Raw genomic sequence first — 25,335 nt, 5'->3', positions numbered from 1 at the left:
CATAAATTTATTTGGAATGGGAAGCTAGAATTTCTATGAAGAAATTATATTTACAAAGGGAAAGTGGGGGTTTTGCACTCCCAAATCTAGAGTATTATAATTGGATAATCTTAGGTAGGATAGTCATAGAATGGATCTCAGAAACTGCATATTACACAATACCAGAAATAGAATTAAGTTTTTTTCCCTCACTTAAAATGACAAATTTTATACATTTATCAGGGCCAGAATTACCAATAGAATTGAAAAGGCTAAAAACGATATACTACCCTATATGGGCCTGGCAAAAAGTATGTGTAAAGCTTAAGATCCAGTTTGGTATATCTAAATATTTGGGAGTTCAGAATAACCCGGCTTTCCCTGAAGGCATAAAGTCGGTGATATTTAAGAATTGGGAAAGAAAAGGTCTGAAGTATGTACATCAAATTATAAATTTGGAGAGAAAATTCGTGAAGAACTTTGAGATGTTAAAGGAAGAATTTGGCTTGGTTAACAAAGATCTTTTTGCTTTCCTACAAGTAAAGCATTATGTAGATAAACTGGTTGGGAAGAATGGGTATGTTTGGAATTGGGAAAAATTGGATTCTTGGATAGGGATGGTTAAGCAGGGAATTTATTCCATATCACCTTGGTATAAAATGTTGTTAACTCAAGAAGGATCAGCCAACCTAGAACAAATGTCTGAAAAATGGAGTCATTTTCAGATAGACACAGATTATTGAAAAAAATCAATTCAAAACGTGGCTAAAACAACACTGTCAGAGACATGGCGAGAGACCCATATAAAATTGCTTTACAAAACTTATTATACTCCAAAAAATGGTTCAGAGTGGGGAAATAATTTTTTTTATAAATGTCCGAAATGTAAAATGTTGGCAGCAGATCTTATTCACATGGTATGGGATTGCCCAATGATCAAACAATTTTGGCTAAAGATTGAATTCTGGCTTTCTAAGATTCTTGATAGACAGAATTATTTAAATATAGAACAAATTATTTTTATAGTTGATAAATCAGAACCGAAATTGCAAAATATTAGACTGATAAACATAGTAATACTATCAGCTAGAAATATTATATATAAAAATTGGAAAAATAGAAAAAAAACTAGTTTCACGGAGTGGAAGAACTTCCTTATGAAACAAATGATCCTAGAACAATATGCTACACAAGCATCTAAAGAAAATGAAGTATATTTGTTCTTGAAAAAATGGGATCCATTGATAAGATCTTTGGGCAAAACACAACAAGAACAGATAATGTACCCATTTAGAAACAGAACATTGCTAAGCATTCGTTAGGAAAATAACGGTTTAAGAAATAAACGAAGAGAAAAGGGAATTTTTTTTTGTTTTTGTTTTTTTGTTGTTTTTTTTTTGTTTTATTTTGTTTTGTTTTGTTTTGTCTTGTTTTGTTTTACGGGTTTATTTAAGAAAACCACCAGCAATAGTGGATTCATTGATATACTGATGAAACAGTCACTGAAGTTATATTAGCAAAAAGAGGATATTGTCTTATTTTGGTACCACTAATGTCTTTTCATGTGTTTCTCTTTTTGTTTTGTTCTTGCATTGTATCTGATTATACAGTATATTGGCTTTGTATCTTTTGACTCTGAACATGTATTTGCACTTGTTGGTAAATAAATAAATAAAAAATAAAAAAAAATAAAAAATACCGATGCTCTCTCCTATTTGATACGAGCAAAGACTCGTGGAAGGAGCGCAAACAGAGGAAACCAGTAAGCTTGACCAAAATCCCAAGGAACCGCCAGATCAACCATCAGGGCGGCCTGCAGATCTCTCAAACTTTAACCAGACCTGGAAAGGTTAATCTTCCGAGACGTCTTCAGAACCAACACCGGTACCCCCCATTTGAGGGTTAACCTGCAGAGCACCTCCGGATGGAGAGCCCACTCCCCTGGATGAAAAGACTGTCTGCTCAGGAAGTCCGCTTCCCAGTTGTCCAGTCGTGGAATGTGGATGGCAGAAAGACAAACAAATGTGAGCTTCCACTCACTGAATAATCCAAACCACCTCCTTCTTGGCTAAGGAACTCCGAATTCCTTCGATGTAAACCACTGAGGTGATGAAGCCCGACTGGAACCCGATAAACCGGGCAAAGAACAACTAAGGTCAAGCCATCAGAGCATTGAAAATCGCTTTCAACTGCAAGATGTTTTTGGAGAGAGCAGACTCCTCTCGAGTCCATAGACCCTGCACCTTTAACGAATCCCAGACTGCTCCCCAGCCTTAGCAGGCTGGCGTCCGTGACCCAATCACCCAGGAAGGTCTCTGAAAGCATGTGCCCTGAGCCAGATGCTCCTGAGAAGGCAACCACTGTCGACTGTCTAGATCTATCCTCTGAGACAAATCCGAAAGGACTCCGTACCATTATCTGAGCATGCATAACTGCAGAGCTCACAAATGAGATTGAGCAAAGGGAAGATGTCCATGAGAGTGACCATCAGACCAAATAACCATACAGTGAGCCACTGATAGTCAAAAAGAGGCAAGAGGAAAGAATCAGAAATTTCCGACCTCTGTCAGAAAATTCTTTATAGATATGGAAAATATTATGGTCCCTAAGAAAACTACCCTTGTAGCTATAACAAGGGAAACTCTTCCAGGAATCCCTGCAAAGAAAGCCCCCAGAACCACAAACTGAAAGTGATTGTCTATAAGGGCAAATCTCAGGAACTTAAAATGATCACTGAAAGGGAACATGAAGATACGTATCCTTCAGGTCTATGGTCGTCATGAACTGACCCTCTTGGACCAAAAGAAGAACGGAACAAAAGATTTCCATTTAGAAGGATGGCACTCTGGGCAATTAGTTGAGACTCTTAAGGTCTAGAAAGGGTCGAAAAATTCCCTCTTTATTGGGAATCAAGAACCAAATTGAATAGAACCCTAGGCCCTGTTCTCTTACTGGAACTATCACTCCCAGTAAGGAAGGTTCTGAACATAGTTCAAGAATACCTCTCTTTTATATCTAGACTGCAGGTAAACGAGGGAGGTGGAATTTGCCACTGGGAGGAAAAAATTTAAAATTCAATTCTGTAACCCTGAAATACTATGTCCACAGCCCAACTGGGACATCTCATATCCAAAACTGAATGGGTTTCCAAGAAAAATTTCCTTGGAATTAGAAGTAACATCAGCTGAAGAGTTTAGCCACCACATTCTGTGGCTAAGACAGAGAAGCCAGATATCTAGACTCCAAGCTAAAATTTGCACAGGAGCATCAGAAATAAAGGAATTGGCTAGTTTGAGAGCCTCAATTCTATCTTGGATCTTCTTCAAAGAAGTCTCCAAAATTGAATCAGACAAGGTGTCTGAAAATCTTGATGAACATACATCTTTAACAAATAAGCCACCGGCTTTTTGACCAGGGATCCATAAGAGAGCAGCTCTCCTCTATAGGGACCATAGTTCTCTCAGACAGAGTAGAAAAGGCCCCTTCTACTTTAGGCACCGTGCGCCATGAACCTTTAATGGAGTCAGCGACAGGAAACATCAAGGGAAACGGGGAGAAAAGTACCCCTGGGTTCTCCCATTCTTGTGAACAAATCTCTGTTGCACGTTCTGGAACAGAAAATACCTCCACAGAGGAAGGAACATCATAGAATTTATTAAATTTACTAGATTTCCTAGGGTTGACAACGACAAGAGAATCGGAGTCTTCCAAAGCAGCCAATATTTACTTTAACAGTACACGAAGGTGTTCAGGCTTAAATCAGAAGTGTACTTCTTCAGTTTAAGATAAAGAAATTATACTGTCCGAATCTGAGATTTCATCCTCAGGGGCTACCAACGTATCCTCCTCATCAGACCTATGAGGGAGGGCAATCAGTGTAGCAGGAGATGGAACAGAAACCTTACTATCTAAATATCTAATTTTTCTCTTGCGTAGGAACATAGGAATAGCAGATAATGCTGCAGGTACCGCAGAAGATACCTGTGCAGCCATTCCTGCAGGCAAATAAACTCCTCCAGGAGACTGAGAGGAAATGCAGAGTACTATATGTGTAGCCATTAAGGATTGGGACGTTTGAGGAGAAAGCTGTGGTAATGCCTAAACAGCATCATCATGAGAGACATGAGGCTCAGAAAATAGCATTTTAAAGTCCTTTTTAAGCAGGAGAAACAAAACTGCACAGTAACAAAATGTATGAATCAAGGCATAACAGACATATGTCCAAGGAAGCAGTACTCTAGCTCCAAAATTAAACTGCACGAAAAAATAAAAACTTAAAAAATTGTGCTGTCACTTTAAAAGGTATACAAAATTGCCTTAAACATGAGAAGCAATTATCATAGGAACAGAACCCTGTTCCAAAACCAATAAAAAATATCCCAATTACCTTAACTTATTTTATTAAGGACTACTTGGGACGCTTGATAAATAAGCACTTTCACTTTAAGGAAAATATAAGATTTTACTATTATGCACTTTCACTTAAAGCAACGTTATCTTTCAGGGAACTACATACTCAAAAGGTAAACGATCCAAAATAATGCATAAGACTATTAACAATATCCATACACTACTCAAAGGCAGCTGAAAATGGCACTGCTCCGTTATCAGCCGGAGAAGGCGGTGGTGTCACGTGATCGGACCCAGAGACAGCTGGAAATGGCGCATCTCCGCTCTCAGCCGAAGGAGGCGGAGTCACATAAAAGTCAAAGAAATAAGGTGCGCAGCTAGAACTAGCAGCGCGCTTCAAGTACACAACAGCCACATAAGTTTTATCAAAAGGCCCATTCCTTAACAAGTGGAAAATCATTCAACTTCCCTCACATTTGTACAAAGCAGCCAAGGTTACTCACTCCTTGCTACCCGTTCCTCAAATACAAGAATAAGCTACCATTAATAGATCCAAAAACATTGTAGATCCTTCAACTACTACGTATCCAACAAGACTTTAAATTGTGATACGAGTAAAAAAAAAACAGTTCTCCCACTCCAAAACCAGTTACTTACCACTGTACTACAGGGGGTTTTTGCTAACTGCAGCTCAGTATTAGGGGGAAAAGAAAGTGCTAATAAACTGAACAAAAACCACAGCCTCTGGGGATGATTCCCACAATATAAGGAATAAACCCCCACAAGTCTCACAAATATATAAAGTGCCTGCCACTGCCAAATAAAATCCTTCCCAAACAATTAATATGCCCCAATAAATACTGCAGAAAAACTCTACCTAGTGCAAGTCTCCAAACCTAGAAGACAAAAGCACTTACCTGCAGTCTAGCTGTCCAGCAGGAGGACAACTTACAAGGCGTGAAAGGACACATACTCCTTACAGGAACCTGTAGAAAGAGAAAGAACAGAGTAAACCTACTCTGGCTTTCAATACCATGCGCAGCAATATGTTCAGAAACTAAGCAAGGCCCACCTCACAAGTTCCTAACTGCTTGAAAGCCACTACTACTCTATTGCACAGATTGACGTGGACTACAGCTTTACCCAAAAATCTTGCTTGTAGCGAAAAGAAATCCAATTTTCTTCAGACACCAAAACTTCACCTGCTCCTTTGACAGAGGCAAAGAGAATGACTTTGCTGTGGTGCACTTTGCCTCCTCCTGCTGGCCAGGAGTGATATTCCCACTAGTAATTGATGACGTTGTGGACTCTCCATATCTTAGGAAAGAAATAAAATTATCTAAAGTTATTACCCCACACATATAAAACAGTGTTCTCCATAGAAAATATTGCCAGCCGGATAGCATTATAAAGTAGCTGGTGTGGGGAGGTTAATACTATCTAAAGCCCAAATTAATTGCATAATTTCACATACATTGACTGAATGATAATTTGTGCAGCAAACTTTGAAAAAAATTAATATTAGCTAATTTTATCTTAAAATTGGCTTAAATTTTAGACGGATGATCAGTAAAATCAGCCGGTAAGTGTGCACCGTTAAATATGTCCTGGGGAGAACACTGAAACATTACCTCTGGCTATCCATTAAGCCCCTCCTATGAAGATAGCAAGAGAACAAAGAAAAATTGATAGTAGGAGTAAATAAAAAGTTGCTTAAATTGCATGCTCTATCTGAATTATGAAAGAAAGAATTTGGGTTTAGTATCCCTTTAAATAGTTATAGCTACTGTGCGGCCATTATTAGGTACAGGTTTTGAGCCTACTATAGCCTTCTAGGCATGAATTCAACAAGATTCTGAAAATGTTGTGGAGGTATTGTGTACCATGCAGATATGAGTGCGTCACGCAACTCCTGGAGATTCAACGGAGGTTTAGGCCTGCAGTGATTCGCCCTTTTCAGCTCATCCCAAAGATGTTCAATAGGAATGAGATCCGGGGACTGAGTGACCCACTGCTGCAAAGAAAAGTCATTGTCATGTTCCAGGAACCATCCCATAGTGATGCAGGCTTTGTGTACCGACGCATTATCCTGCTGGAAGTAACCAGCTGCCTGAGGATAAACTGTCAACATGAACGCATGCACTTGGTCAGCAACAATGTTTACGTGTGCCAGGAATACATTCACCACAGCATAACACTACCCCCACCACCTTGCACAGTTTTCAATAGACATGACGGGTCCATGGACTCATGCTGTTTTAACCAAATTTGGGGACTGCCATCAACATCACATACTAGGAACTTCGACTCGCCAAACCAATCGACTTTTTTTTTCCGGCCTTCGATCATCCAGCACTGGTGTTGCTGTGCCCACAGAAGGCGTGCTCTGTTGTTTTTCTCTATTAATAACAGCAACCGACGTGGCCGCCAGCTGTTGTAGCCCATCTACAACTAAGTGCACCTAGTGGTGGGTTGCGATTTGTTTTTCTCTGCATTAAGGTTGAATAAAGATGTGAGTCGCAAAATTGTGGTCTGTCTGTTTGCCTGCACAAGTCTAGCCATCTTCCTCTGACCTCTCTTAATAACGAGCATTTTTCTTCCACATGACTGCCGCTGACAATGTTTTTTGTTCATTGCACCATTCCAAATACACCCTTAAATTTGCCTTGAGGTTATATTATCTCACAACATTGATTTTCTCCTTGAATTCAGCCTCTGTATAATTCTGGCCATTCCACCTTAAAAGGAACACTCAAGTCAAATTAGACTTTATGATTCAGATAGAACATGCAATTTTAAACAACTTTCCAATTTACTTCCATTAACAAAATGTACACAGTTTTTTTATATCTAAATTTTTTGAGACGTGTACTACTGAGCATGTGCAAGAATTCACAGAATAAACGTATATGCATTTGTGATTGGCTGATGGCTGTCACATGGTACGTGTATGCATTTGTGATTGGCTGATGGCTGTCACATGATACAGGGGGAGTAGAAATAGACATAACTTTTAAAATTGTCAGAAAAAAATTGACTTCTAATTTGACTAAGTGCTATTGCATTGTCTTTTTATCATGCATTTGTTGAATATGCAAAATGTACTTTGTTTACTGGTCCTTTAACATATCTGAAAAATGTACCACCTCCTCACACAAGAAACTACAGACATTTGAAACCGCTCAAATCATATCAAGTTATATTCCACTTTTACTACTGTAACTCAATTCTCACTGGTATCGCAAGCTACTGTGTGTCCCTGCTTCAAGTACTCTCCCACCCACCCCTTCTTCTTGCGCCAAGACCTACTTCTCTCTTCCTTTCTCAATACTTTATCACATTCCTGTCTAATGGACAATACTAGAACTGCAGCTATTCTGTAGAATAATCTATCTTGTTCTGTAAGACATACCTCAAGCTTTCAGATTCCAGTGTTCTCTAAAAACACACTTATTCAGGAATGTTGAAAACCTATATTAACCTATTTATTTATTTTCTCACATTTTAAACCATCCTCCATGTATTTCCTTATTTCCTTCTGCTAAGTATTTATGTGTGTTACACTGTGCTTTTGTTTGTGAGTTTGATTTCCATTCTTATGTCTTACCGTAACTCCTCTAACCCGTGCTGTACTTCCCGCAAGGCCTCTGCATCTAGATTGTTGATAAGTTCCTTTCTATACCGTGCAATAAACGGGATAGTATTTTCATCTTGAAAAAGCTTGATCAGATTTGAACAAACCCAGGTTTCAACATTTGTTTTCTCTGACAAAACCTGTGGAATAATTTAATGTATCATGAGAAATACAATTACCACTATTCAAAAAATAGGCTTCCAATAGTCTTATTCTAAATATCCATAAGCTCAGCATTATTATATCAAAGCTGAACTGGAGGATAGAAGGTAACCTATACTTAATAACTTGGTAAATTATATTCATAATGAACACAATTTATTTGTATTTTATTTAATTTTTTAGAAAAATGAACATAGATGTAGCAAACCCTATGCGCTTTAAGGTTTTAAATAATATTCAGATTTTACAAGAGGAGTATGCTGTTGAGCTGTATTCACTAAGGGTGGTCAGAACAAATATTGATAAGATTTAGATTTTTGTTCTTTCACTCACCTTGCATTTTGTTAATTCATAAAAAATAAACTATTAACATTTTTAGTTTTGAAAGCATTCTTACTTTAGAGCATTTTTTACACATGCCTCTACTGTAGATGGAGCCTCCATACTATTCTTGTTTAATAATATAGTGATTCCAGACAATATGAGACAATCAAAGGCTGTAGTGCCCAAACCTTTATTATAAATGGTGGCAAACTCTGGAGTATTTGTCTCTGGTGAGACAGACACTGCGCATGCCCTCCTCCAAAGCAACAAACACTCGGGAGCACATCACCATTGTCAATAATGGCCTACACCATACAGCCTCTAGTAAAGTGCCTTCAGCTCCTTTTTAAGAAGGAAAAAAAAGTACAAGGCAAGTTTAATGTAAAATAAGTAAAAATTGTGTATAAGTTAAAAACGTACCTGTACTGCACTGCTGTTAGGAACAGTGATGTATTAAAGTTATTACATCACATTAGTGTACCTTTAATTACAATCACAATGTAGCTACATGTCTGATTATTATCTACATCTGCATGACATGGCTATTTATGGGTTTTTACCCATACTACTGTAATACGGTATTAGCACAAATAAATACATTTAGAGAGAGAAAAATGTATTCACACCTCAACAAAGTTCCAGTTCATTTCATTTCCCTCATGACCACTACTGGAGTTAACTTGCTTCACCGGCTTCCCTGAAGGATCAGAAGATGTCTTCAACTTTTTTAATGGAGGTTCTCCAAATGTGAAATCATCTGAAGGTTCCTCCTTCTTCACTTCTAGGTCCTTGTGCAAAGTGCTTGTGGAGGGAAACGCATCAATTCCCATACTTAATCTTTCTTCCTTCACTCGGAATGCCTTAGATTCAAGCTTTGGAGACTTGGTCTTGATTGGCGTAGCTTTCTTTAGTTGTGAATTTTCTTGTTTGATTGGCTGAGCTTGTAACCCACCTTGACTAATTTCTCCATCAAGTGTCATTGACAGTCTCTGCAAGGTAATAACAAAAGTATTAATGTCAAAACTATAAGTATCCCTTTAAATAAGTGGTTCAACTTTTTCATGAAACATATTTAATTTGTTTAAATTTACACCACTGGTGGAGAGGGACACACCTCCACAAGTATTAAATGAAAATATGTTCTGCTCAGAAAAAAACATAATTTATGCTTACCTGATAAATTTATTTCTCTTGTAGTGTGTTCAGTCCACGGGTCATCCATTACTTATGGGATATATTCTCCTTCCCAACAGGAAGTTGCAAGAGGATCACCCAAGCAGAGCTGCTATATAGCTCCTCCCCTCACATGTCATATCCAGTCATTCGACCGGATATAGACGAGAAAGGAGAAACTATAAGGTGCAGTGGTGACTGGAGTTATAATTTTAAAATTTAGAACCTGCCTTAAAAAGACAGGGCGGGCCGTGGACTGAACACACTACAAGAGAAATAAATTTATCAGGTAAGCATAAATTATGTTTTCTCTTGTTAAGTGTGTTCAGTCCACGGGTCATCCATTACTTATGGGATACCAATACCAAAGCTAAGTACACGGATGATGGGAGGGACAAGGCAGGAACATTAAACAGAAGGAACCACTGCCTGTAGAACCTTTCTCCCAAAACCAGCCTCCGAAGAAGCGAAAGTGTCAAATTTGGAAAATTTGGAAAAAGTATGAAGTGAAGACCAAGTTGTAGCCTTGCAAATCTGTTCAACAGAGGCCTCATTCTTAAAGACCCAGGTGGAAGCCACAGCTCTAGTGGAATGAGCTGTAATTCTTTCAGGAGGCTGCTGTCCAGCAGTCTCATAGGCTAAACGTATTATGCTACAAAGCCAAAAAGAGAGAGAGGTAGCCAAAGCCTTTTGACCTCTCCTCTGTCCAGAGTAAACGACAAACAGAGAAGAAGTTTGTCTAAAATCTTTAGTTGCCTGTAAGTAGAACTTCAGAGCACGGACCACGTCTAGATTATGCAAAAGACGTTCCTTCTTTGAAGAAGGATTAGGACATAATGATGGAACAACAATCTCTTGATTGATATTCCTGTTAGAAACAACCTTAGGTAAAAACCCAGGCTTAGTACGCAGTACTACCTTGTCTGAATGAAAGATCAGATAAGGAGAATCACAATGTAAGGCAGATAACTCAGAGACTCTTCGAGCCGAGGAAATAGCCATCAAAAACAAAACTTTCCAAGATAAAAGCTTAATATCAATGGAATGAAGGGGTTCAAACGGAACACCCTGAAGAACTTTAAGAACCAAGTTTAAGCTCCACGGAGGAGCAACAGCTTTAAACACAGGCTTAATTCTAGCCAAAGCCTGACAAAAAGCCTGGACGTCTGGATTCTCTGCCAGACGTTTGTGTAAAAGAATAGACAGAGCTGAAATCTGTCCCTTTAGCGAACTAGCGGATAAACCCTTTTCTAAACCCTCTTGTAGAAAAGCCAATATCCTAGGAATCCTAACCTTACTCCATGAGTAACTCTTGGATTCGCACCAATATAAATATTTACGCCATATCTTAAGGTAAATTTTTCTGGTCACAGGTTTCCGAGCCTGTATTAATGTATCAATGACCGAATCCGAAAACCCACGCTTTGATAGAATCAAGCGTTCAATTTCCAGGCAGTCAGCCTCAGAGAAATTAGGTTTGGATGGTTGAAAGGACCCTGAATTAGAAGGTCCTGCCTCAGAGGCAGAGACCATGGTGGACAGGACGACATGTCCACTAGGTCTGCATACCAGGTCCTGCGTGGCCACGCAGGCGCTATCAGAATTACCGATGCCCTCTCCTGTTTGATCCTGGCAATCAGTCGAGGTAGCAACGGAAATGGTGGAAACACATAAGCCATGTTGAAAACCCAAGGGGCTGCTAATGCATCTACCAGCACCGCTCCCGGGTCCCTGGACCTGGATCCGTAACAAGGAAGCTTCGCGTTCTGGCGAGATGCCATGAGATCCAGATCCGGTTTGCCCCAACGACGAATCAGTTGAGCAAATACCTCCGGGTGAAGTTCCCACTCTCCCGGATGAAAAGTCTGGCGACTTAGGAAATCCGCCTCCCAGTTCTCCACGCCTGGGATGTAAATCGCTGACAGGTGGCAAGAGTGAGACTCTGCCCAGCGAATTATCTTCGAGACCTCCAACATCGCTAGGGAACTCCTGGTTCCCCCTTGATGATTAATGTAGGCCACAGTCGTGATATTGTCCGACTGAAATCTGATGAACCTCAGTTTTGCTAACTGAGGCCAAGCTAGAAGAGCATTGAATATTGCTCTTAATTCTAGAATGTTTATTGGAAGGAGTTTCTCCTCCTGAGTCCACGATCCCTGAGCCTTCAGGGAATTCCAGACTGCTCCCCAGCCTAGAAGGCTGGCATCCGTTGTTACAATCGTCCAATCTGGTCTGCGAAAGGTCATTCCTTTGGACAGATGAACCGGTGACAACCACCAGAGAAGAGAATCTCTGGTCTCCTGGTCCAGATTTAGCAAAGGGGACAGATCTGAGTAATCCCCGTTCCATTGACTGAGCATGCATAGTTGCAGCGGTCTGAGATGCAGGCGCGCAAATGGCACTATGTCCATTGCCGCGACCATTAAGCCGATTACCTCCATGCACTGAGCTACTGATGGGCTTGGAATGGAATGAAGGACACGGCAAGCATTGAGAATCTTTGATAACCTGGACTCCGTCAGGTAAATCTTCATCTCTACAGAATCTATAAGAGTCCCTAGAAAAGGAACCCTTGTGAGAGGTAACAGAGAACTCTTTTCCACGTTCACTTTCCACCCATGCGACCTCAGAAATGCTAGAACTATCTCTGTATGAGACTTTGCATTCTGAAAACTTGACGCTTGTATCAGAATGTCGTCTAGGTACGGAGCCACCGCTATGCCTCGTGGTCTTAGTACCGCCAGAAGTGAGCCCAGAACCTTCGTAAAAATTCTCGGGGCCGTGGCTAACCCGAAGGGAAGAGCCACAAACTGGTAATGCCTGTCTAGAAAGGCAAACCTTAGGTACCGATAATGATCCTTGTGAATCGGTATGTGAAGGTAAGCATCCTTTAAGTCCACTGTGGTCATATATTGACCCTCTTGGATCATGGGTAGGATGGTTCGAATGGTTTCCATCTTGAACGATGGTACCCTTAGGAATTTGTTTAAGATCTTTAAGTCCAAGATTGGTCTGAAGGTTCCCTCTTTTTTGGGAACCACAAATAGATTTGAGTAAAATCCTTGTCCCTGTTCCGATCGCGGAACTGAGTGGATTACTCCCATGATTAAGAGGTCTTGTACACATTGTAGAAATGCCTCTCTCTTTACTAGGTTTGTAGATAACCTCGATAGATGGAACCTCCCTTGTGGAGGAGAGGTTTTGAAATCCAGAAGGTATCCCTGAGATATAATCTTCAACGTCCAGGGATCCTGCACATCTCTTGCCCAAGCCTGGGCGAAGAGAGAAAGTCTGCCCCCCACTAAATCCGTCTCCGGATAGGGGGCCCTGTCTTCATGCTGTCTTAGGGGCGGGAGTGGGCTTTCTGGCCTGCTTGCCCTTGTTCCATGACTGGTTGCCTTTCCAACCCTGTCTGTAACGAGCAGTAGTTCCTTCCTGTTTTGGAGCGGAGGAAGTTGATGCTGCTCCTGCCTTGAAGTTACGAAAGGCACGAAAATTAGACTGTTTGGCCTTTGGTTTGGCCCTGTCCTGTCAGCAATAATTTCCTTCAAGCCGGGCCTGAATAAGGTCTGCCCTTTGAAAGGAATGTTAAGTAGCTTAGATTTGGAAGTTACATCCGCTGACCAGGATTTAAGCCAGAGCGCTCTGCGCGCCTGTATGGCGAATCCGGAATTTTTAGCCGTAAGTTTGGTTAGATGTACTACGGCATCTGAAACAAACGCATTAGCTTGCTTAAGGGTTCTAACTTTGCTCAAAGCCTCATCCAATGGCGCTGTGCGAATCGCCTCTTCCAGAGACTCAAACCAGAATGCCGCTGCAGCCGTGATAGGCGCAATGCATGCAAGAGGCTGCAATATAAAACATTTTCTTAAGATAACCCTCTAATTTTTTATCCATTGGATCTGAGAAAGCACAGCTATCCTCTACCGGGATAGTGGTACGTTTGGCTAAAGTAGAAACTGCTCCCTCCACCTTAGGGACCGTCTGCCATAAGTCTCGTGTGGTGGCATCTATAGGAAACATTTTTCTAAATATCGGGGGAGGGGAAAAAGGCACACCGGATCTATCCCACTCCTTACTAATAATTTCTGTAAGTCTTTTTGGTATAGGAAAGACGTCAGTACACACCGGTACCGCATAGTATCTATCCAACCTACACATTTTCTCTGGAATTGCCACCGTGTCGCAATTATTCAGAGCCGCTAATACCTCCCCTAGTAACACACGGAGGTTCTCAAGCTTAAATTTTAAATTTTAAATTTCTGAATCCGGTCTCCCCGGATCAGAACCGTCACCGACAGAATGAAGCTCACCGTCCTCATGTTCTGCAAATTGTGGCGCAGTATCAGACATGGCTCTCGTGTCATCAGCGCGCTCTGTCCTTAACCCAGAGCTATCGCGCTTTCCCCTTAATTCGGGCATATTATATAATACTTCTTTCATAACATTAGCCATATCATGTAAAGTGATTTGTAAGGGCCTAGATGTACTTGGCGTCTCAATCTTACGCATCTCCCGAGCGGGAGACACAGGTACTGACACGTGAGGAGAGTTAGGCGGCATAACTTCCCCCTCGTTGTCTGGTGATAGTTTCTCTATTGGTACAGATTGACTTTTATTCAAAGCAATATCAATACAATTGGTACACATCGTTCTATTGGGCTCCACATTGGCTTTTGAACATGATGAACAGACAGTTTCCTCTGAATCAGACATGTTTAAACAGACTTAGCAATGAAACTAGCAAGCTTGGAAATCACTTTCAATAAGTTTACAAGCAATATAAAAAACGCTGCAGCGCTTAAAAAATACAGATATAATTAAACAATTCTTAACAAGAAGTGTATTATTAGCAGAGGATTGCACCCATTAGCAAAAGGATGATTAACCCCTCAATACCCAAAACGGATAAAATGGATATCAATTAAGATTTAACGCTTTTAATCACAGTCAAACACACTGTCACAGATCTGCTGTGACTGATTACCTCCCTCAAAAATGAATTTTGCAGACCCCTGAGCTCTCTAGAGACGTCCTGGATCAAGGAGGAAGAAGCAGGAAGACTGTGCTAGAATTTTAACTGCGCAACAAGGCGCTAAAACAAGGTCCCTCCCAATCCTATTACAACAGTGGGAGCCCTGATATAACGGTTTCCATGCAGAAAATATATGTTAGCCATGTGTAAAAAAATCATGCCCAAAGAGATTTATCACCAAAGTACCTCACAAAAACGAATAACATGCCAGTAAACGTTTTATTAAAAAACAACATTTTCCAATGTCATGCAAAGTTATCACTAAGCCTGCTACCAGTCGCTACCACTGCAGATAAGGCTTAAGTATTATTTCAGTTTTAACAGTATTTTCTCAGTCAAATTCTAGTCCCTAGAAAATAACAACTGCGCATACATTTATCAGCCTGATACCAGTTGCCACTACTGCATTTAAGGCTGTACTTACATCATACGGTAACAGCAGTATTTTCTTAGTCAATTCCATTCCCAGAAAATAATGTACCGCACATACCTCATTTGCGGAGGACCCCACATGCTATTCCCAGTTTCTGAAGTTACCCCACTCCTCAGAATGTCGAGAACAGCCAGTGGATCTTAGTTACGCCTGCTAAGATCATAGAAAAAAAAACGCAGGCAGTTTCTTCTTCCAAATACTGCCTGAGATAGAAAAACAGCACACTCCGGTGCCATTTAAAATAACAAACTTTTGATTGAAGAATAGTTAAGTAAAAACTCCAGCTCCTGTCGCGACCTCCTTCTTTGTTGAGGGTTGCAAGAGAATGACTGGATATGACATGTGAGGGGAGGAGCTATATAGCAGCTCTGCTTGGGTGATCCTCTTGCAACTTCCTGTTGGGAAGGAGAATATATCCCATAAGTAATGGATGACCCGTGGACTGAACACACTTAACAAGAGAAAAAAGTTTTTTTTTTTGTTTTTTTTTTTTGTTTTTTTTTAAACGAAATACAATTTTGGGGGTGCAATGCTTAAATAAAATAAGGAAATCAGCAAATATGTTTCCCTCCCTTGTAAATCCCTGCAAATGTACCCTACAGTCAAGAACCTTTGCAAACAAATCATTTATAGAACTTAGTTTATCAATTACCATGAGAAAATAAAACCTTAATTTATTTCTACATACTATTTCATGTAATACTTAAATTACTCAAGTAAAAGGTACTAAAATAAGTAAATAAGCAAACCTCATGAAAGCATAGAGGACTTGATGAGCTATCAAGTATACAAAGGAAAAAAATCAGTTCATAAAGCTGTAAAGCTCATTTACAATACTTGTCTTAAGAATGATATTAAAGGGACATGAAACCCACATTTTTTTCTTTCATGATTCAGATAGACAATACAATTTTAAACAACTTTCTAATTTACTTCTTTTATCTAATTTGTTTCATTTTCTTGGCATCATTTGTTGAAGGAGCAGCAATGCACTAATGGTTTCTAACTGAACACATGGGTGAGCCAATGACAATCAGTATATTTATGCAGCCACCAATCAGTAGCTAGAACCTACGATCTCTGCTGTCCTGAGCTTGCCTAGATAAACCTTTCAGCAAAGGATAACAAGAGAAGCAGGCAAATTAAATAATAGAAGTAAATTGGAAAGTTGTTTAAAATTGTATGCTCTGTCTAAATCATGAAAGAAAAGTTTTGAGTTTCATGTCCCTTTAAAGTAAAGTCAAAATTAAACTTAAATGGGTTAGATAGAGCATGACATTTTAAACAACTTTTCAATTTACTTTTATTATCAATTTTGCCGTTATCTTGGTATCCTATGTTAAAGGTATAGTCTAGTCAAAATTAAACTAAGCAACTTCCTAATTTACTATTATCAATTTGTCTTTGTTCTCTTACTATCTTTATTTGAACGTAAGCTTAGGGGCCGACCCATTTTGGTTTAGAACCTGGGTAGCGCTTGCTGATTGGTGGCTACATTTAGACACCAATCAAAAAGTGCAACCAAGGTGATGAACCAAAAATGGGCCGGTTCTTATGCTTACATTCTTGCCTTTTCAAATAAAGATAGCAAGAGAACGAAGAAAAAAACATAATTTATGCTTACCTGATAAATTTATTTCTCTTGTAGTGTATCCAGTCCACGGATCATCCATTACTTTTGGGATATTCTCCTTCCCAACAGGAAGTTGCAAGAGGATCACCCACAGCAGAGCTGCTATATAGCTCCTCCCCTCAATGCCATATCCAGTCATTCGACCGAAACAAGACGAGAAAGGAGAAACCATAGGGTGCAGTGGTGACTGTAGTTTAATTAAAATTTAGACCTGCCTTAAAAGGACAGGGCGGGCCGTGGACTGGATAAACTACAAGAGAAATAAATTTATCAGGTAAGCATAAATTATGTTTTCTCTTGTTAAGTGTATCCAGTCCACGGATCATCCATTACTTGTGGGATACCAATACCAAAGCTAAAGTACACGGATGATGGGAGGGACAAGGCAGGAACTTAAACGGAAGGAACCACTGCCTGTAGAACCTTTCTCCCAAAAACAGCCTCCGAAGAAGCAAAAGTGTCAAATTTGTAAAATTTTGAAAAGGTGTGAAGCGAAGACCAAGTCGCAGCCTTGCAAATTTGTTCAACAGAGGCCTCATTTTTAAAGGCCCAGGTGGAAGCCACAGCTCTAGTAGAATGAGCTGTAATCCTTTCAGGGGGCTGCTGTCCAGCAGTCTCATAGGCTAAGCGTATTATGCTCCGAAGCCAAAAGGAGAGAGAGGTTGTCGAAGCTTTTTGACCTCTCCTCTGTCCAGAGTAAACGACAAACAGGGCAGATGTTTGACGAAAATCTTTAGTAGCCTGTAAGTAAAACTTCAAGGCACGGACTACGTCCAGATTATGCAAAAGACGTTCCTTCTTTGAAGAAGGATTAGGACACAATGATGGAACAACAATCTCTTGATTGATATTCCTGTTAGAAACCACCTTAGGTAAAAACCCAGGTTTGGTACGCAGAACTACCTTGTCTGAATGAAAAATCAGATAAGGAGAATCACAATGTAAGGCAGATAACTCAGAGACTCTTCGAGCCGAGGAAATAGCCATCAAAAACAGAACTTTCCAAGATAAAAGCTTAATATCAATGGAATGAAGGGGTTCAAACGGAACTCCCTGAATAACTTTAAGAACCAAGTTTAAGCTCCACGGGGGTGTAACAGGTTTAAACACAGGCTTAATCCTAACCAAAGCCTGACAAAATGCCTGGACATCTGGAACTTCTGCCAGACGCTTGTGCAAAAGAATAGACAGAGCAGAGATCTGTCCTTTTAAAGAACTAGCTGATAAGCCTTTGTCCAAACCCTCTGGGAGAAAGGACAATATCCTAGGAATCCTAACCTTACTCCATGAGTAACTCTTGGATTCACACCAATAAAGATATTTACGCCATATCTTATGGTAGATTTTCTTGGTGACAGGCTTCCGAGCCTGTATTAAGGTATCAATGACTGATTCGGAGAAGCCATGCCATGATAGAATCAAGCGTTCAATCTCCATGCAGTCAATCTCAGAGAAATTAGATTTGGATGATTGAAAGGACCTTGTATTAGAAGGTCCTGCCTCAGAGGCAGAGTCCATGGTGGAAGAGATTACATGTCCACTAGGTCTGCATACCAGGTCCTGAGTGGCCACGCAGGCGCTATCAGAATCACCAATGCTCTCTCCTGTTTGATTTTGGCAATCAGTCAAGGGAGCAGAGGAAACGGTGGAAACACATAGGCCAGGTTGAAGAAACAAGGAGCTGCTAGAGCATCTATCAGCGTTGCTCCCGGGTCCCTGGACCTGGATCCGTAACAAGGAAGCTTGGCGTTCTGGCGAGACGCCATGAGATCCAGTTCTGGTTTGCCCCAACGATGGACCAGTTGAGCAAACACCTCCGGATGGAGTTCCCACTCCCCCGGATGAAAAGTCTGACGACTTAGAAAATCCGCCTCCCAGTTCTCTACGCCTGGGATGTGGATCGCTGACAGGTGGCAAGAGTGAGACTCTGCCCAGCGAATTATCTTTGAGACTTCTAACATCACTAGGGAACTCCTGGTTCCCCCTTGATGGTTGATGTAAGCCACAGTCGTGATGTTGTCCGACTGAAATCTGATGAACCTCAGTGTTGCCAACTGAGGCCAAGCTAGAAGAGCATTGAATATTGCTCTTAACTCCAGAATATTTATTGGGAGGAGTTTCTCCTCCTGAGTCCACGATCTCTGAGCCTTCAGGGAGTTCCAGACTGCTCCCCAACCTAGAAGGCTGGCATCTGTTGTTCCAATCGTCCAATCTGGCCTGTGAAAGGTCATGCCCTTGGACAGATGGACCAGAGAAAGCCACCAGAGAAGAGAATCTCTGGTCTCTTGATCCAGATTTAGTAGAGGGGACAAATCTGAGTAATCCCCATTCCACTGACTTAGCATGCATAATTGCAGCGGTCTGAGATGCAGGCGTGCAAATGGCACTATGTCCATTGCCGCTACCATTAAGCCGATTACTTCCATGCACTGAGCCACTGACGGGAGTGGAATGGAATGAAGGACACGGCAAGCATTTAGAAGTTTTGATAACCTGGACTCCGTCAGGTTTTCATCTCTACAGAATCTATAAGAGTCCCTAGGAAGGAGACTTTTGTGAGTGGTGATAGAGAACTCTTTTCCACGTTCACTTTCCACCCATGCGACCTCAGAAATGCCAGAACTATCTCTGTATGAGACTTGGCAATTTGAAAGATTGACGCCTGTATCAGGATGTCGTCTAGATACGGAGCCACCGCTATGCCTCGCGGTCTTAGAACCGCCAGAAGTGAGCCCAGAACCTTTGTAAAAATTATCGGGGCAGTGGCCAACCCGAAGGGAAGAGCTACAAATTGGTAATGCCTGTCTAGAAAGGCAAACCTTAGGTCCACTGTGGTCATGTACTGACCCTCTTGGATCATGGGTAGGATGGTCCGAATAGTTTCCATTTTGAATGATGGAACTCTGAGGAATTTGTTTAAGATCTTTAGATCCAAGATTGGTCTGAAGATTCCCTCTTTCTTGGGAACCACAAACAGATTTGAATAAAATCACTGTCCTTGTTCCGTCCGCGGAACTGGATGGATCACTCCCATTACTAGGAGGTCTTCCACACAGCTTAGGAATGCCTCTTTCTTTATCTGGTTTGCTGATAACCTTGAAATATGAAATCTCCCTTGTGGAGGAGAAGCTTTGAAGTCCAGAAGATATCCCTGAGATATGATCTCCAACGCCCAGGGATCCTGAACATCTCTTGCCCACGCCTGGGCGAAGAGAGAAAGTCTGCCCCCCACTAGATCCGTTTCCGGATAGGGGGCCGTTCCTTCATGCTGTCTTGGGGGCAGCAGCAGGCTTTCTGGCCTGCTTGCCCTTGTTCCAGGACTGGTTAGGTTTCCAGGCCTGTCTGTAATGAGCAACAGTTCCCTCTTGTTTTGAAGCGGAGGAAGTTGATGCTGCTCATGCCTTGAAATTTCGAAAGGCACGAAAATTAGACTGTTTGGCCTTTGATTTGGCCCTGTCCTGAGGAAGGGTATGACCCTTTCCTCCAGTAATGTCAGCAATAATTTCCTTCAAGCCAGGCCCGAATAAGGTCTGCCCCTTGAAAGGAATGTTGAGTAATTTAGACTTTGAAGTCACGTCAGCTGACCAGGATTTAAGCCATAGCGCCCTGCGCCTGGATGGCGAATCCGGAATTCTTAGCCGTTAGTTTAGTCAAATGAACAATGGCATCAGGAACAAATGAGTTAGCTAGCTTAAGCGTTCTAAGCTTGTCAATAATTTCATTCAATGGAGCTGTCTGGATGGCCTCTTCCAGGGCCTCAAACCAGAATGCCGCCGCAGCAGTGACAGGCGCAATGCATGCAAGGGGCTGTAAAATAAAACCTTGTTGAATAAACATTTTCTTAAGGTAACCCTCCAATTTTTTATCCATTGGATCTGAAAAAGCACAACTCAACCGGGATAGTGGTACGCTTTGCTAAAGTATAAACTGCTCCCTCCAACTTAGGGACCGTCTGCCATAAGTCCCGTGTAGTGGCGTCTATTGGAAACATTTTTCTAAATATAGGTGGGGAAAAGGGCACACCGGGTCTATCCCACTCCTTGCTAATAATTTCTGTAAGCCTTTTAGGTATAGGAAAAACGTCAGTACACACCGGCACCGCATAGTATCTATCCAGCCTACACAATTTCTCTGGAATTGCAACTGTGTTACAGTCATTCAGAGCAGCTAATACCTCCCCAAGCCATACACGGAGGTTCTCAAGCTTAAATTTAAAATTAGAAATCTCTGAATCAGGTTTCCCCGAGTCAGAGATGTCACCCACAGACTGAAGCTCTCCGTCCTCATGTTCTGCATACTGTGACGCAGTATCAGACATGGCTCTAACAGCATTTGCGCGCTCTGTATCTCTCCTAACCCCAGAGCTATCGCGCTTGCCTCTTAATTCAGGCAATCTAGATAATACCTTTGACAGGGTATTATACATGATTGTAGCCATGTCCTGCAAGGTAATCGCTATGGGCGTCCCTGATGTAATTGGCGCCATATTAGCGTGCGTCCCCTGAGTGGGAGGCGAAGGGTCTGACACGTGGGGAGAGTTAGTCGGCATAACTTCCCCCTCGACAGAACCCTCTGGTGATAATTCTTTTATAGATAAAGACTGATCTTTACTGTTTAAGGTGAAATCAATACATTTAGTACACATTCTCCTATGGGGCTCCACCATGGCTTTCAAACATAATGAACAAGTAGGTTCCTCTGTGTCAGACATGTTTAAACAGACTAGCAATGAGACTAGCAAGCTTGGAAAACACTTTAAAACAAGTTTACAAGCAATATAAAAAACGTTACTGCGCCTTTAAGAAACACAAATTTTCCCAAATTTTGAAATAACAGTGAAAAAATGCAGTTACACTAACGAAATTTTTACAGTGTATGTAATAAGTTAGCAGAGCATTGCACCCACTTGCAAATGGATGATTAACCCCTTAATACCAAAAACGGAATAACAAATGACAAAAACGTTTTTTAAACAGTCACAACAACTGCCACAGCTCTACTGTGGCTTTTTACCTCCCTCGATACGACTTTTGAAGCATTTTGAGCCCTTCAGAGAAGTCCTGGATCATGCAGGAAGAAGCTGGATGTCTGTGTCTGTAATTTTTGCTGTGCAAAAAAACGCCAAAATAGGCCCCTCCCACTCATATTACAACAGTGGGAAGCCTCAGGGAACTGTTTCTAGGCAAAATTCAAGCCAGCCATGTGGAAAAAACTAGGCCCCAATAAGTTTTATCACCAAACATATGTAAAAAACGATTAAACATGCCAGCAAACGTTTTAAAATACACTTTTATAAGAGTATGTATCTCTATTAATAAGCCTGATACCAGTCGCTATCACTGCATTTAAGGCTTTACTTACATTACTTCGGAATCAGCAGCATTTTCAAGCAAATTCCATCCCTAGAAAAATATTTTAACTGCACATACCTTATTACAGGAAAACCTGCACGCTATTCCCCCTCTGATGTTACCTCACTTCTCAGAATATGTGAGAACAGCAAAGGATCTTAGTTACTTCTGCTAAGATCATAGAAAACGCAGGCAGATTCTTCTTCTAAATACTGCCTGAGATAAACAGTACACTCCGGTACCATTTAAAAATAACAAACTTTTGATTGAAGAAATAAACGAAGTATAAAACACCACAGTCCTCTTACGACCTCCATCTTAGTTGAGAGTTGCAAGAGAATGACTGGATATGGCAGTGAGGGGAGGATATAGCAGCTCTGCTGTGGGTGATCCTCTTGCAACTTCCTGTTGGGAAGGAGAATATCCCACAAGTAATGGATAATCCGTGGACTGGATACACTTAACAAGAGAAATGATATTAGGAGTAAATTAGAAATTTGCTTAAAATTGCCTTCTCTACCTGAATCATGAAAGTTTAATTTCGACTAGAATATTCCTTTAAAGTGCCATAAAACATGTTGAGATCTGTGCATATCCTAAAAGGGCTAATTAAGTGAAAAAATCTTTAAAAATTGCTGGCAAGTATTTTAAAATAATTTTCAAAAATAAGCAAAAACAGAATTTATGCTTACCTGATAAATATCTTTCTCCAACGGTGTGTCCGGTCCACGGCGTCATCCATAACTTGTGGGAATATTCTCCTCCCCAACAGGAAATGGCAAAGAGCAGAGCAAAAGCTGTCCATATAGTCCCTCCCAGGCTCCGCCCCCCCAGTCATTCGACCGACGGACAGGAGAAAAAAAGGAGAAACTATAGGGTGCCGTGGTGACTGTAGTTAAAGATAGAAATTTATCAAACCTGATTAAAAAAACAGGGCGGGCCGTGGACCGGACACACCGTTGGAGAAAGTAATTTATCAGGTAAGCATTAATTCTGTTTTCTCCAACATTGGTGTGTCCGGTCCACGGCGTCATCCATAACTTGTGGGAAACAATACCAAAGCTTTAGGACACGGATGAAGGGAGGGAGCCAATCAGGTTACCTAAACAGAAGGCACCACGGCTTGCAAAACCTTTCTCCCAAAAATAGCCTCCGAAGAAGCAAAAGTATCAAATTTGTAGAATTTGGCAAAAGTGTGCAGAGAAGACCAAGTCGCTGCCTTACATATCTGATCAACAGAAGCCTCGTTCTTGAAGGCCCATGAGGAAGCCACAGCCCTAGTAGAGTGAGCTGTGATTCGTTCAGGAGGCTGCCGTCCGGATGATGCTTTTCAGCCAAAAGGAAAGAGAGGTAGCAGTAGCTTTTTGACCTCTCCTCTTGCCAGAATAAACGACAAACAGAGAAGACGTTTGTCTGAAATCCGTTGTTGCTTCTAAATAGAACTTTAAAGCACAGACTACATCTAAATTGTGTAACAAACGTTCCGTCTTCGAAACTGGATTCGGGCACAAAGAAGGCACAACTATTTCCTGGTTAATATTCTTGTTGGAAACAACTTTTGGAAGGAAACCAGGTTTAGTACGTAAAACAACCTTATCTGAATGAAACACCAGATAGGGCGGATTACACTGCAGAGCAGATAATTCAGAAACTCTTCTCGCAGAAGAAATAGCAACCAAAAACAGAACTTTCCAAGATAACAACTTGATATATATGGAGTTTAAGGGTTCAAATGGAACCCCTTGAAGAACTGAAAGAACTAAATTTAGACTCCAGGGAGTCAAAGGTCTGTAAACAGGCTTGATCCTGACCAAAGCCTGAACAAAAGCTTGAACATCTGGCACAGCTGCCAGTCGTTTGTGTAACAAGACAGATAAAGCAGAAATCTGTCCTTTTGGAGAATTCGCTGATAATCCCTTATCCAAAACTTCTTGGAAAAAGGAAAGGATCCTAGGAATCTTAATCTTACTCCATGAGAATCCCTTGGATTCACACCAACAGATATATGTTTTCCATATTTTATGGTAAATCTTTCTAGTCACAGGTTTTCTGGCTTGTACCAGAGTATCTATCACAGAATCCGAAAACCCACACTTAGATAACATCAAGCGTTCAATTTCCAAGCCGTCAGCTGGAGAGAAACTAGATTTGGATGTTCGAATGGACCCTGTACTAGAAGATCCTGTCTCAAAGGTAGCTTCCATGGTGGAGCCGATAACATATTCACCAGGTCTGCATACCAAGTCCTGCGTGGCCACGCAGGAGCTATCAAAATCACTGAGGCCTTCTCCTGTTTGATCCTGGCTACCAGCCTGGGAATGAGAGGGAACGGTGGAAACGCATAAGCTAGGTTGAAGGTCCAAGGCGCCACTAATGCATCCACTAGAGTCGCCTTGGGATCCCTGGATCTGGACCCGTAGCAAGGAACCTTGAAGTTCTGACGAGACGCCATCAGATCCATGTCTGGAATGCCCCATAATTTGGTCAATTGGGCAAATACCTCCGGGTGGAGTTCCCACTCCCCCGGATGGAAGGTCTGACGACTCAGATAATCCGCCTCCCAGTTTTCCACTCCTGGGATGTGGATCGCAGATAGGTGGCAGGAGTGATCCTCCGCCCATTTGATGATTTTGGTCACCTCTCTCATCGCCAGGGAACACCTTGTTCCCCCCTGATGATTGATGTAAGCAACAGTCGTCATGTTGTCTGATTGGAATCTTATGAATCTGGCCTTTGCTAGTTGAGGCCAAGCCCTGAGAGCATTGAATATCGCTCTCAGTTCCAGAATGTTTATCGGGAGAAGAGCATGGGACCATAGACCCTGAGCTTTCAGGGAATCCCAGACCGCGCCCCAGCCTAATAGACTGGCGTCGGTCGTGACGATGACCCACTCTGGTCTGCGGAAGCTCATTCCCTGGGACAGGTGATCCTGGGTCAGCCACCAACGGAGTGAGTCTCTGGTCTTCTGATCTACTTGAATCACTGGAGACAAGTCTGTATAGTCCCCATTCCACTGTTTGAGCATGCACAGTTGTAATGGTCTTAGATGAATTCGCGCAAAAGGAACTATGTCCATTGCTGCAACCATCAACCCTACTACTTCCATGCACTGAGCTATGGAAGGCCGTAGAACAGAGTGAAGAACTTGACAAGTGTTTAGAAGCTTTGACTTTCTGACATCTGTCAGGAAAATCTTCATTTCTAAAGAATCTATTATTGTCCCCAAGAAGGGAACTCTTGTTGACGGAGACAGGGAACTCT

General features: G+C 41.4%; 1 protein-coding gene across 1 annotated transcript in view; it reads right to left on the bottom strand.

Moving 5' to 3' along the window:
- Positions 1 to 25,335, bottom strand: part of SRBD1 (S1 RNA binding domain 1) — an 823,313-nt gene that overhangs the window by 723,666 nt on the left and 74,312 nt on the right. Inside the window, exons 5-6 of the mRNA XM_053712257.1 lie at positions 9,076 to 9,438; positions 7,937 to 8,103 (exon numbers count right to left, since the gene is read on the bottom strand). Of these exons, the coding sequence (XP_053568232.1) occupies positions 7,937 to 8,103; positions 9,076 to 9,438 (530 nt within the window). The remainder of the gene's footprint in view (positions 1 to 7,936; positions 8,104 to 9,075; positions 9,439 to 25,335) is intronic.

Source organism: Bombina bombina, chromosome 4 (assembly GCF_027579735.1).
Source record: "Bombina bombina isolate aBomBom1 chromosome 4, aBomBom1.pri, whole genome shotgun sequence".
Taxonomy (NCBI): Eukaryota; Metazoa; Chordata; class Amphibia; order Anura; family Bombinatoridae; genus Bombina; species Bombina bombina.
The sequence above is the reverse complement of the archived record's forward strand: the minus strand, read 5'-3'. Positions and strand labels throughout refer to the sequence as shown.